Source organism: Micropterus dolomieu, linkage group LG03 (assembly GCF_021292245.1).
Source record: "Micropterus dolomieu isolate WLL.071019.BEF.003 ecotype Adirondacks linkage group LG03, ASM2129224v1, whole genome shotgun sequence".
In the NCBI taxonomy this organism is placed as follows: Eukaryota; Metazoa; Chordata; class Actinopteri; order Centrarchiformes; family Centrarchidae; genus Micropterus; species Micropterus dolomieu.
This window is the reverse complement of record NC_060152.1, coordinates 11,570,559-11,583,871: the sequence shown is the minus strand read 5'-3', so window position 1 is coordinate 11,583,871 and position 13,313 is coordinate 11,570,559. Positions and strand designations below refer to the sequence as shown.

Sequence of the window (13,313 nt, the reverse complement as noted above, 5' to 3'; positions counted from 1 at the left end):
TAGCTCTTGTAAACACATATACATTAACCTGTGTGTAAACACAGACATCTATACACACACAGTGACTTACAGTTCTAGACGAATGCCATACACATGTCAATAGGGTTAGCGATACAGACCTGACTTAAGCACAGGGTTTCCAGAGAGCAGCACTTTGAAAGAAAGAGAGTTTCTCAGTCCCATAGCATAGCAAAGCAACAACCACCACACACCACTAAGAGCATACACAAACGAAAGCTAAGGTTACAAGATCCTACACATCCCAGCGAGCGGAAACGATGAAAGGAAAAGTGTGAAACAAGACGGCAGTCGGAAAAGAAAAGGTGACCAAAAAGGAGACACAGTGAAGAAGCACAGAGAGGAAAGGAAGGAATAGAATAGAATAGATTCCTTTATTGTCCCCAAAGGGCCACAAAAAGTTGTAGTAGCATCCACAAAATATAGGACAGACATCATACAAAGGTGACAAGAGAAGAATAACAATATACAATATCCACAGTGTTCGGTAGCAAGAGGGCAAATATACAAGATTACAGTACAGTGGAGGGAGTTGTGTCTGTGTGTGTCTGTGTGTGTGTGTGTGTGTGTGTGTGTGTGTGTGTGCACGAGTGCACGTGTATGTCTATTGTGTGTGTGTGTATCTAGTGTGATGAAGGGGCTGGAGCAAGAGGTAATGGGTGGCGGGGGGATTTCTAAATTACAGGGTATGTACAACAAAGAGTCCTGAGAGAAGGAGGGAGGAGAGGAGAAGGAGAAGGGAGAAGGCTCTACCTCTGTCGGCCGAGTTGTTAATTGCTGCAAGAGAGGAGAACAAAAAGAAGTAAAGGGTTTAGTTTGCAGATCGTGGTAAATGAGCAAAAGAAATTTGGATTTGGTTGCACCAGCTCTTTGTATATCTGTTACTAAGTACAACTACAACATAAAGTCCCCCTTGGCAACTACAAGCTATTTTCAAACTATTAATTTAATAAATGATTTTATACCACTAAAAAGTCATAGCTAATAACAACTTCAATACCCGTAATGTGCAAATAGGTCACAAGAAAACATCTGTCCAGTAAAATGCAATCACTAGATCGCTAGAATAATCACTAGAATCACTAATCACTAGTCTCTAACATCAATAGCTAAACCATAAATTTAAAAAAATGAGGCTAAGGATATAGGATAGGATAGGATTGGCCTTTATTGTCTCCCTTGTTAGAAATTTGTTATATTGAACTATATATATTGAATATAATATCTGCTTACATTAGAATGAGTGGGGAAATATCAGACTAAGCTAACCTAGCTGATGTTATAGGGTAATTTACACATTTTTTAATTTGAAATACAAGTATCAAAAAATCTTCCTAGATCACATCGTTATTAAACAGCATTTGTATCAGGTCAGATTTGTTCCACATTTCGTTTACTCTTATATTAGCAAGATAATGTTAGTTCAGTTAGCTCAGTTAACTACACAACAATGACACCCAGCAGTTAGTGGATGTCTATATTAATAACTACTTATCTCTACAAAATAACTCGTGTTTGTGGTACAACCTGTTTGAAGTGATTGATGTGATTCCGTCGACTCCAATTTTTTTGGCTCATTACAAAAAAACACAAACATCAAAAGCCTGCAGTGAAGAAAACACGAAGGGGAAGGAGGGAGGGAGATAAAGAAGCACCATCGCTGCCATCATCTCCTGACACTGACCTCTTTTGAGAGATATCTCGAAGGTCTTGCTATCTGTTCCATGCTCGTTGGAAACCTCGCAGGTCACCCCGTCCTTCATGACCTTGGCTGTGGCTTGCAGGGTTACAGTGCTCACCACCTTGCTACCTTCCACTGACACGGACTGGCAGGAGCGATGGATGGAGGCAAGAGACATGGAGGAAGGACAACAAAGAGAACACATTTATTTTTACCTATTCCCTCATTTCTTACCTACATTTCAAATTTGTGGCATATCTTGTTAATATATTGCACACTTTCTTGCTGTGTCTTAATAAGTCCCTACCATGCTCTTAAAAATGGTCAGTTGTGCAAGTTGAAATGTCTCCCAGCTTTGATCTTACATATATCACTATTGGCTTCTGAAATGATAATTTTTTTAGAAGAATCTTGAAAGTTATATCTCATTTTATCACTTTTATGCAATATTTCAATTATGAAGCTGCATTTTTCCTGTAAGTTTCTTTAAAGCTGCTTCGTATGGGAATTTCTTTTCAACTATCACATTAATATGAAATATAAGAATAAAATATTACTTTCCAAAGCCCTGCAAGCTGCTTCTGTCCCTCCTCTTTCTATTGCTTTTGAAGTTTAACATACCAGCATACTGAGAAGAAGATCTTACGATGTTATGGAAAAATCATGCCTCAGACTTCACATAGTGACCACAATGAAAACTCTAATGATAGCTCTGTTTGGACTACATCTTTACCTCTGTTTGCATAGCTTTACTTGTGTAATTTCCTTCCAGGAAAGTAGTGATTACATGTGTTTACTAAGTGACTCCTGTAAATTGCACACTAGGAAAGGAAATAAATCAGGTAATAATATGTTATATTTTTATGTTTTTACATTCGCACCTCTTTTCCTGAGGGCTTCCAGGTGAACTGAGGGGCAGGAGAGCCGTAGGCCAAGCACTTCAGAGTCACCATGTCTCCTTCCTTCCCCACAGCTGCAACTGCGGGAGTTTCTATCATTGGCTTTCCTAGAAGGGATGTGAGAAAGCCAGTGACCAGGGGGAACTTTTGATCTAAACACAGCAAAAGCTCAAATGCACGTGCACACACTGTAAATAACAACTTAGTAACAAAAGTTCCCATGCTTTCTAAGTTGTTCTGAGTTAAAGGAACTAAAGTTGAATCATTAGTCATCAAAGTAATCCTCAGTTATAAAAATGTTCACTGAACTTCAGAAAACAAGTTCAACTAGAACTGTAAGCAGTTGTAAGTGGGGTCCACGTCCCCTGGTTCCAGCCGCCCCCCTCGCCCCGCAGGGGCCGCGTGAGTCGACCCGGGCGGTTTGAAATTAAAAGGACTTGAGTTTACGGAGATCTAAAATGAATGGATGTGTATGGGAGTGTCATTTGAAATAGGATTAATAGTGCCACCTAGAGGCAGATTGACAAGAAATTTCACACAGTCCCTTGGGAGGGCGTGCCAGATAAGGTCCCCGAGTTTGGTGTTGATCGGACGTTGCAAACCTGAGATTTGACATCACATCCTAATTTTAGCATTTTTTGCAAACATTTGTTAGCTTATAATTGATACATTTTTTACGAATCGGCAGTATCCCCCAAACACATAGACATTCCCAGCCCACTCGGGCTTGGATCCCTAATAAACAAGATATTATGTTGAATCAACAACTGTTCAACCACACTGATACTGTATTCATTTGCTTTTTAGTACATTTTTAAAGTCAGTCAAGAACATTTGCACCAAAGTAAGTACAGAGACACTGAATCACTCCAAATAAGCTTGTTACATTATAAGAGTACTTAGGGTATGGACTGATATTAATAATAACCTTTACCCTGGTTTACATTGTTTTCATTCTTATGAAAATGAAACAGGAGTTAACATGTACAAAAGACACATTGCAAGTTTTAATATGCTCATCTAGTTTCTTTATAAAATAATGAGTTGAAGTTTCATCAGTGCATTCATTCAACTCATTTCAAGACAAAAGAACTCATGGTCACAAGTTCTTGGTCTGGAAATAACATTTAAAAGAAGATTAGCTGATTCCATTATACTGCTGTAAGATGTTTTACAGTGTACTTACAGTTTCATCCCACACTGACGCTAAATTATCAACAGAATAGGAAGCCACACCTTCTGTCAGCATCCTCATACTCCACAACCTCCTTCCTCTGATTTAAACAATACCCTCCACACCCTACACATTGTTCATTATCCTGTGTGTGTGTGTATGTGTATGTGTGTAGTAGTTGTAATGGTACAGGGTTTAGAAAAGATGTGATTGAAATCTTTACTTAAGTCTTGTCCAAATACAGTTTTATTGGTTTTCCTGAGGTAGGCTCTGCATGTAGGTCTATGAATGTGTGTGTGTTTGTCTATGTCAGTGTGTTACCTTTGACAGTGAGGTTTACACTAGCCCAGGCAGTCAGTCCTGGCACAGATGGCATGGCTCCAACACACATATACTCTCCAGCGTTATCATAGGAAACATCTTGTATTGACAGCGTGCCGTCCTGAGAGAGCACCTCAGAGCCCTGGATGAACAAACAGAAATAAAACCAATTGGACTCACGCTATTAGCACTCTTTCTTTTTATTCTCTCTGTGTGAATATGAGAGTAGAACAGCACTGTGAATATCTAGTTTGAGCACGCTCCTATGCTGGGAAAGCAAAAGAAGCAACTTCACACACACTGTTCCAAAGCACAGTGATAACAGATCAAAGTCATTCCTCCATGATGAATCTGTCTCTTGCAATTCCTCTGAATGTCTTCTCATAGGAATCCTTCTTACTAAGAACAAACATGTTCTTCTACCCAGAAAACCAGCAGTCGGTGAGTTTCTATCACACCCGGGAGACACAACAATAGATACACAGGCTACAACAACAGGCCCGACGCTCGAGGAACAATCTGTGGAGGAGAAGAGATGAATACCAAAACACCAAAAACACCACTGCTAGAATCAGAATGTACTGAGCCTCTTCAAGAGACCGCAAAAGTTAGCAAATCGTCTTTTCTTTGGTATGTTTACTGTAGAAAATACATTTAAAGCATATATTTTGGTTACCACAGAAAGCAGACGGAGTGCTTTTCATTACTGTTAAGTATTACCTTTAGCCTGCTACACAGAGAATGCAAACTCCAAATAGTTTTAATGATCTAAAAAACTGTTATCTAGGTACGCTCAGAAAGAATTATGTGGAAAGATGAATAAAAGACCCAAAGCTCTGCATTCTTATTAATACAGAACTTTTCCATGAATGCAGAAGGACAGCAAGGTTGAGAAAGCGACACACACCTTTTTCCACTGAACAGTATGCGTAGCAGAGCCCTTAGTCTTACACTGCCACTCCACCTTGTCTCCAAGCATGACAACTTGAGGCTGGACAGGGATCACGCTCACTGGGTCGATGTCTGACAAAGACAAAATACAAAGCAATTGAGAGAGATGGTGTAAGACGCACGAAACCCGAAGCCTTCTATAGATTCTAAGGAGCCACTTACAATCAAAAAGCTTGTCATTGCTTAAACAACCATGTAATAAGGCTGTTAAAACAGCCACACTAAGCAGAATATTGAAATCACTTTGTGAGTATAAAGCTAATACACTTAGTCTGAAGTTAAGCCCATTTTGAAGCCCAAGTTAAGCCTATTCTATGCTATTTCTAGGCTATCTCCACTTAATGTGTGTGATAAGATCAAATTAAGGAGTGTAGCTGGGATAACATTAAAGTAACAGATGAACTAAAAAATTGAATTGGATATTGGCCTCTTGAAACGAAAGGATTCCATTAAGCTCTTCCCTTCTAACCCTTTAATTCTATGATTTACTGATGAAAAGAATGGCTTACTGCTAAAGCAAAACTGCACAAACAGGAGGTAAATTGTTCTTTATTTGTATTTACTTAATTCTGCAGCTGCTGTGTGTGTGTGTGTCTTTGGGTCACTCACAGTGGACAGCGAGGTTGATTGTTCCACTCAGGTCAGCTTCCATGTTATCAAAATCCATGGCTGAGCACTTATACACACCACCATCTGTGCGATTTACAGATTTCAGCACCAGGAGACCACTCTGGCCAATGATAGTTTTTCCCTGAAGGTGAAAGGACAGGCATTGGCAGAGAGAGACGTGGATAAAGACTGAGTGAGAGCGAGACAAACATTATCACATTTTTAGAAAAAGTTGGGATACTTTTTGCAAAAGCAGAAAAACAACAAACGTTTGCTCTTTCTGTCTCTCTCAAACAAACATATATGTACATGAAATGCACACGTACATCTTTGGAAAAGTCAAACTCAGGCTGAGGGTTTCCGTCAGTCTCACACTTCATGGTAACATCGTCGCCCTCTTTGACTGGATCAGTGTTGAGAAGGGAAAATGTTGCCTTCTCAGATGGATCTAGACGGACAAGAACAGATATGGGACAGGTGAAAATTCCTACATTGGATACATTTACACTGTTATACTGTATATCATCAGTCAGATATGTGCAACACATTCCACACAGGGTGTTTTACTTCACCAGTACCTCCTCTTTCCTTGCCTCATCATTCTTCTTTAGCTGAATATCAAATTTCACTGTGGTTAGGGTAGCTGGGATTGGCTCCAGCCCCCAACGACCCTGTACGCAGGATAAGCGGTTGACGATGGATGGATGGATGGACTGTGGTTAGGGTTGCCACCCGTACCTTAAAATACGGAATCGTCCGGTATTTGAGGACTAAATAGCGGTTTGTCCCATATATCCCATGCAAATCATCCCACCCGCATTCTGTGAATTGGGCCTCTGATTGGGCAATATTTGCTGCCATTGTTGGTGGCGGCGGCAGCTCGAGAACCCCCCCCCTTCCCTCTGAAACGAAAGCGGATGCAAAAAGTAGCCTACCAACGACAACGAGAGAGGAAGAAATCAAATAGCCTACTTGAAGACTATCAAGCCAAACTTCACAAATTTTCAGCCAGTGTGATGCATGGTGGCCTGTGACAGCATGCCGAGGCAGTGTAATGATTTAGTAAAACATAATTTTCTGATTTCTGGATTTCATATGCTGCCTATTTGTTAAGAAATATTGTTACAATGTAAATGAAGCATGTCTACATTATGGTATGATTTGTTTTTTAAGGTTGAGATATACAGTCAGACACATAAGCATTATTTTAATAAGAGATATAAGCTATTTATTACACATTTAATTATCAAAATATAGTGCCTATGTGAAGAATATAAACAACTATGTGTTATGCTTGACCAATCTATAGAATAGCATGATTCAATACTATAGAATTAACAATAAGCTGAATAAAAACTGAAAAAATAAATACATGGAATATATTTACTGACCAATAATAAAAATGGTGTTGAATTAAATTGAGAAATGTTTGTAGATAGATTATTTATGTGTGGATTCATCGTTTGGACAGTTTTACAGCTAACAATGACAAATATTTTAGCCAAAATCTGTGTTCACATCACCCTTTACAATTACTCAAGTTCATTAGCAATTTCTCAGCAAGAACAGGTGCTCTGTGGAACTCATTAGGAGTGAGCTTTTTGTGCTCATAGTTTTACTGTAGTAGTTTAAAAGACAAACATCTACTCAGTGCTGCATGAGTACTGTACTTCTGACTAGAAAACATTTATAAAAGGAAGTGGGCCTAACATGCTCCAATACTGCACACAAGGCCTACTACTTCTAATGCAATGATGTTCATGGAAAATCCTTTGCAAAAGTCGTTTCAGTCAAATCGAATCAAAGCATTTGTTTTAGCCTATTTGTAGTTAATAAGTAATGGACGTGTTGATTTAATAAGTTAATAAAATACAGTTCACATCCTATTTTTTGTGGTCTCACTGTCACACATTGTTGGCCTATGATTATTATTGTCACAACTATGTATTTAGCTATGACAATATGACTAGTCTTGAGTTATGATAGAGACTGGCTTCATCTTCATCACACTGATTTCAATAGCAGATAGCTTATTTTAACGTCCATTGGTATCAATCTTAATACTTTCCTGAAAACATGTTTTAAGTTATGATATACCACCACTGGCACACCATTGGGCCTGTTGTTGCCGTGCCCCTGAGGGGTGTGGCCCCCACTCTGGCAGGCGTCCCTTATTTTCCTGTATTGAAGGTGGCAACCCTAACTGTGGTTGCGTTAAACTACAGTGTTTAGCAGGAGGAAAGATATGCAACCAAAAAAGTGAACATAACACTAATAAATGCTTGTTGACAATGTTTCATTTTAAAGGGCATATGTTTTTCTTAAAATGAAAAAGTAAAATGAGGATGGAAGACAGGGCGAGGCTTACACGTGTATAAATAAATCTGGGGTTTTCAGTCTTTTTAGCCAACTCTGTCATTCTCCATTACTTTGGTCCAGACTAAAATATCTTAAGAAATATTCTATGGAATTTTTGTCCAGACATTTATGGTCCCCAGAGGATAAATCCTAATGGCTTTGGCGATGTCCTGGCTTTTCCTCCAGCATCACCAGCAGGTTGAGATTTTTGGCTTATAGTGAAATGCCATCACAACTATCTAATGCTTTGGTTAGTATGCTAACATGCACATTTAAGTTGGTGGACATCATAAACATTACACCTGCTAAACATTAGCCTCATCGTTGTGAGCATATTTGCACGCTCATGTTAGTATTCAGCTCATGGCAGTATAGCCTTACCTGAACTAATAAGCCATTTTATGCAATTACGTCTCAGTGCTCTGTACTCGCTTTGGTGCATCATGTGTCTATATAGTGGCACAATCTTAGCTCATGCACCCAATAAGTAAAAGAAACCCAGGGAAAATAACAAACAATAACAAAAAACTACCATTGGAGTCTTTGAAAGTAATGCTGCTCTTAAGGAAGTCATTCATTTTTAGTCAGCCTGGTGTAGTGGGGACAGCAAACTGGTCTGATAAGAAGCTATCCCTTGATGACCAAGCAGCTAGCTCTGTCTAATTGCTGCCATTTTAGGCAATAGTTTGACATTTTGTGAAATATGCTCATTGAGTTTCTTGCCAAGAGTTACATGAGAAGATGAGAAGATCGATACCACTCTTACATCTGTGCGGTAAATATAAGCAGGGTCCAATTTGCGTAAAAAAACAGAAGGATAATACCCTCCTTATGCCTTGTGAGTGTTGATAGGCTATTATTTGTGACTTGTAACCAATCAGGACATTGAGCAAGACTACTAGAGTGTTGATTACCTACAGACAGAGAGAGGCAGCTCCAATAGAGCCAAAGTAGGGCATTTTAAAGGAGACCTATTATGCTTTTCCACATTTTATGACTTTTCTACAATGTTATAATGTTGGATGTTCATGTTAAACATGGTCAAATCATCAAAGAATTAGGTTAAAGTATTTAAAAGAAATCCCTGTGAGCAAAAACCTCAGATCTCCTGCTGTTCTGAATGCTCTGTTTTGAACTGCTTTTTCTACCAACAGCTCTGTTCTAAGTAATACGGAGCCAGACGGAGCTGGTGTTCCATATATGGGCATGTGCTCCCATAGCATCGGCCCAGCAACGACTCAGTCTGCCTGTTCATCCCAGCAACAACAACAGCCTGGTAACATGCTTCAGGTCTTCGCCAATCATAAGACAGTGAGCTTTGAGGGGGGGGGGCTCAAAGAGAGAGAAATATTTTTTTGAACTTTGAATCATGCAAAGCTGCCATACAGGAGTCACATACCTACAATATAGGTCTGGAAAAGCAGTTTAATAAGTCTCCTTTAAAATAAAAAGAACCCTAACAAAACTACAGATCGATCCGAACCATGAGTTTTGTGATCAGTTGCATCACAAAATCACCCTCTCTGAGGGTGGGATAAAAATTATTCAGCAGAGGCAGCGATATATAAACCAGGAAGGGGGAAATCCCACGCATCCCCCCGGCAAATCGCACCCTGAATATAAGGCTACAGCCAGCAGGCAGGTAGCTTATCTTAGCATAAAGATTGGAAACCACTTGCCTGACTGTGTCCGAAGTTAACAAAGTCTACCTAGTACCAGCACCTGTAAAGCTCACTAATTAAAACCCTTGACCCTCCCCTCCACTCACAGTTGAGGTTGATGGTGATGGTGTCGGAGTCCTTCTTTATAAACTGGTCTCCTGGCATAAAGTACTCCACAGTGCAGTGGAACACAGAGTCCTTGTCTGCCTTTGTGGGCTGCATATACAGGGTGCTCTTGATAGTGTAGAGACCGGACGCCTCCTTCACCACCGAGGGAATCATGTAGGTCTCTGACAGAAAAGAGGGATAAAAGAAGGAACAAAGCACACATATTATCCTCTGTTTTGTACAGCATGTGATATTAGACTATATATATACTATTTATTAAACACATACTCTCCTTTCTGTCCTTGACCTCAGGTAAGGGCTGTTCATCTTTGAACCAGATAATTCTTGGCTGAGGATGTCCGTTCATCGTCACACAGGTACCAATCTAATACACATGAACAAATGCATGGGGGACAAAAGAAAGTGGACTGAAAATGTGTCTTCAGTGTTCACATGAAATCAGAAAATATGCTCACATGCATGATACACACACAGTTAGAGAAATGTCACACACACACACACACACACACACACACACACACACACACACACACCTCAGAGCTGGTAGACTGTCCTGCAGAAATGGCTTGACTTGCAGGCCTTGTGAGTTCTGGCTTCTCTGGAGCAACTGAGACAATAAAGGTAGCGGTGGGGTGTCATTATTATATCATTACAATTCCTTGGAAGATAAACCTTTAACATAGATGGAAGCACACACAATCTCACTTCCACATATTGAGTCCAACACACATGCCTGTGTTAATAAGTCAAGCAGTAAATATCCTGCTTCACATTATTTCACTGTGACCTGGTTCACATGAACTGACAAGGGTCAAATAACAAATAAATAAAAAACACCCCCTTTCTCTGGCACACACACAGCCACAGGTGTGAGAGTTCCCTCTTGTTTCTGTGCTTCACTCCCTAGCTCACTTGTTCACATGCAAGGTCATCTTATCACTGCCTGCAGCTGTCGACTGCTTATAAAAATAAACAGTAGATCGGTATTCCTCTTTCTATCTTTTTCGCTTAATTCTTTGTTTTTAGTTTTTTTACTGCTCCCAAAACCGCTGAAACATTTTTTATAGCCATTCCCTTTTCACACATACTGTGTATGCAGGCAGCCATATTTATGCACAGTAGACATACAGGCAGGATAAGTTTGATTCTGTTTCTGTGTTTCTGCTAAGCAGACATACTACTCTTAACTGTGGGCCTCCTGAGAGAGAAACCAGACTATCACTGCTGCAGCTCAACCCTCAGGAGACCTCATAACTCAGTCCTATTAAGGTGAGGCAGGACAGACAGACACACTATAACTTATTCCCCAATGAGTCAAGTGGTCAAATATAGACAAAGAATGATTGCTGGTTTGTGAGACAGGCTGCAACTACTCTGGGCATAAAGTGCATCCAAAAAGGCCTTTGTCAAAAAGCACTGCACTGAGGTATTGTCTACCACTGATTAGCCCATTCACGATTAATAGCTTCTTTTACAAGGTTGCTTTAAACTACAGTGCCTCTGAGTGCATAAATTTTAAAGGATATCTTGCAAGCTTTTTTGACTAAGCTTGACTATTCTAAACTTCTTTTGCCAGTCATCCAACACATGTTTTCGCTCTTTAGAGTGATTGATCAGTCCAATCCAAAATGCAATTGAATCGTATTCATTTTGGTGGGCCACTAAATGCTAAAAGCATGATTGCTGTCTGCTCAGGGGTTACTGTGGGAGTGGCAAGGACATATCAGCCTGTATCAAGGGTCAGCCCTCAGTACCTTGGCAATAAATCTGGACTGTTATTAAGGTGAGATATATGAGACATGACAGGTGTGATAGAACTATTCATCAGTTGTGTCAAGAGTGATTAGATTGTGACTAATTGACCTCTGGGGAACTTATCAACAGAAATTGGTAACCCCAGGCATTGCAAAAGGCTTTGAAGTCCTACACATGACGAAAAAATATTAGTATAATAAAAGTCTGCTCTATTCTTAACACATGTAGACAAGTCATACTTTATGATACTATATTTATATAAAGACGTTTTGCATAAAGTATGTGTGAAATGCAATCAGCAAAATACATTTCATGCATTAGGTACAATTAAGCCACTTCTAAATGAAAGTATGCATGAACACACATGCCCCTCTGATTAAAGCCATAAACCTTTAGAGGCAGTGACGGTAACAAAACAAGACATAAATTCCCAGTGCGTGTGTGTTTGGGGTGGGGGTGGGGGGTCTTTAAAAAAGTCACGTTAAGGTCATATGAAAGGCCAAAATGGCTCTGGTCAACTCACAGAAGACTTTGAGCATAGTGATGGCATCTCCAACGCCAGCGGGGCCAGCGGTAACCTGGCAGTAGAAGGCGAGCTCGTCGGAGGGTCGAACCGAGGAGATGGTCAAGGCGAAGTCCTCTCCAATAGTGACCCGCTCACTCACAGGGGTGCCGTCATCGCTTTTTCCCTTGCCATCCTGGGAGCGGAAGGCTACACGCTTTCTGGTTCCCTGCTCCTCCTGAATCGATGGACAGACAGAAGGAGATACAGAAAGAGGATGGGAGAGTAATGAGAAGCAATGGAAGGAGTCAAAAGACAAAGAAATAGGTAAGAGAAAACAGGAGACATTAGACCTGGAACTGCGTTTGAAAATACAGATTTTGACAGCGCACTGATTTACAAAGTATTCCTCATAACATGGATATTGCCTGCTTTATATTGTCTAAAACTATTTAAATAAAGAACGTTAATATAATATATTGAAATTACTTACAATGAACCATTCAACAACAGTGTTGCTTGATGGTTGTGAGACTGTGTATTTGCAGGGCAGTTTGGCAGTCTCTCCTTTTAACACCTCCACTTTAGGAGTCACCTCCACACTCACAGCCCCACTACATACTGCAGAGAAAAACACACAAAGACAGAGAGAAAGAATGTGATTAAAAAGTCAAGCATATGAAGCCAGAAGGACTGGTAGTAATGTGTTAACAATGCAGGTTTTAAAAACATCTACAAGGATTTACTTTAACCATATGGCATTAATACCACTGTGTATCATAATAACAACATTGCTTAAGGTAAAACTCAAAAATGTATTACTGAGTGACATTTAGTGGTTGGGCATGTCTCATGTAGAAAGAGGCTAACAGCAAGATAACAAGATAAAGACCTAAGCTAAAAACCTACTACATTACAAAATCTAATGACTTACAGAAAGATCTATTGGTCTAATTGACAGTACTGAAAAGACACAACCCCACACATGTTCAGTACTGTTAACTCCATCTCAAAGAAGGACAGGGGGAAAAAATAATAACATCATAAAACCACAATGACTAAGTTGTTAGAACTTTTGGAACATACTAAACCTTAGGATCAATAAGTCGATTGTGTTGCATGAGTGGCTTGAGAGGTTTTTATGGATATTTTGACATTTTGTCTCTCAATGAAGTCTCTAGTGGAATCTATTGTAACTGATGTAAACCGACTATAGCAGCAGGTCACAGGCTACAAGTATCAGTATTCCTTTAAA

The 13,313-nt window shown here is 39.8% G+C and overlaps 1 protein-coding gene across 2 annotated transcripts in view; it reads right to left on the bottom strand.

The window, feature by feature from the left end:
• Nucleotides 1–13,313, bottom strand: part of bcam (basal cell adhesion molecule (Lutheran blood group)) — a 52,725-nt gene that overhangs the window by 6,993 nt on the left and 32,419 nt on the right. Inside the window, exons 2-13 of one of the 2 annotated variants that reach the window (XM_046044361.1) lie at nt 12,552–12,679; nt 12,080–12,296; nt 10,335–10,408; nt 10,069–10,165; nt 9,780–9,962; nt 5,980–6,101; nt 5,654–5,795; nt 5,001–5,116; nt 4,094–4,235; nt 2,581–2,705; nt 1,703–1,844; nt 772–795 (exon numbers count right to left, since the gene is read on the bottom strand). In XM_046044361.1, the coding sequence (XP_045900317.1) occupies nt 772–795; nt 1,703–1,844; nt 2,581–2,705; nt 4,094–4,235; nt 5,001–5,116; nt 5,654–5,795; nt 5,980–6,101; nt 9,780–9,962; nt 10,069–10,165; nt 10,335–10,408; nt 12,080–12,296; nt 12,552–12,679 (1,512 nt within the window). The remainder of the gene's footprint in view (nt 1–771; nt 796–1,702; nt 1,845–2,580; nt 2,706–4,093; nt 4,236–5,000; nt 5,117–5,653; nt 5,796–5,979; nt 6,102–9,779; nt 9,963–10,068; nt 10,166–10,334; nt 10,409–12,079; nt 12,297–12,551; nt 12,680–13,313) is intronic. The other variant, XM_046044362.1, reaches the window with a different exon arrangement.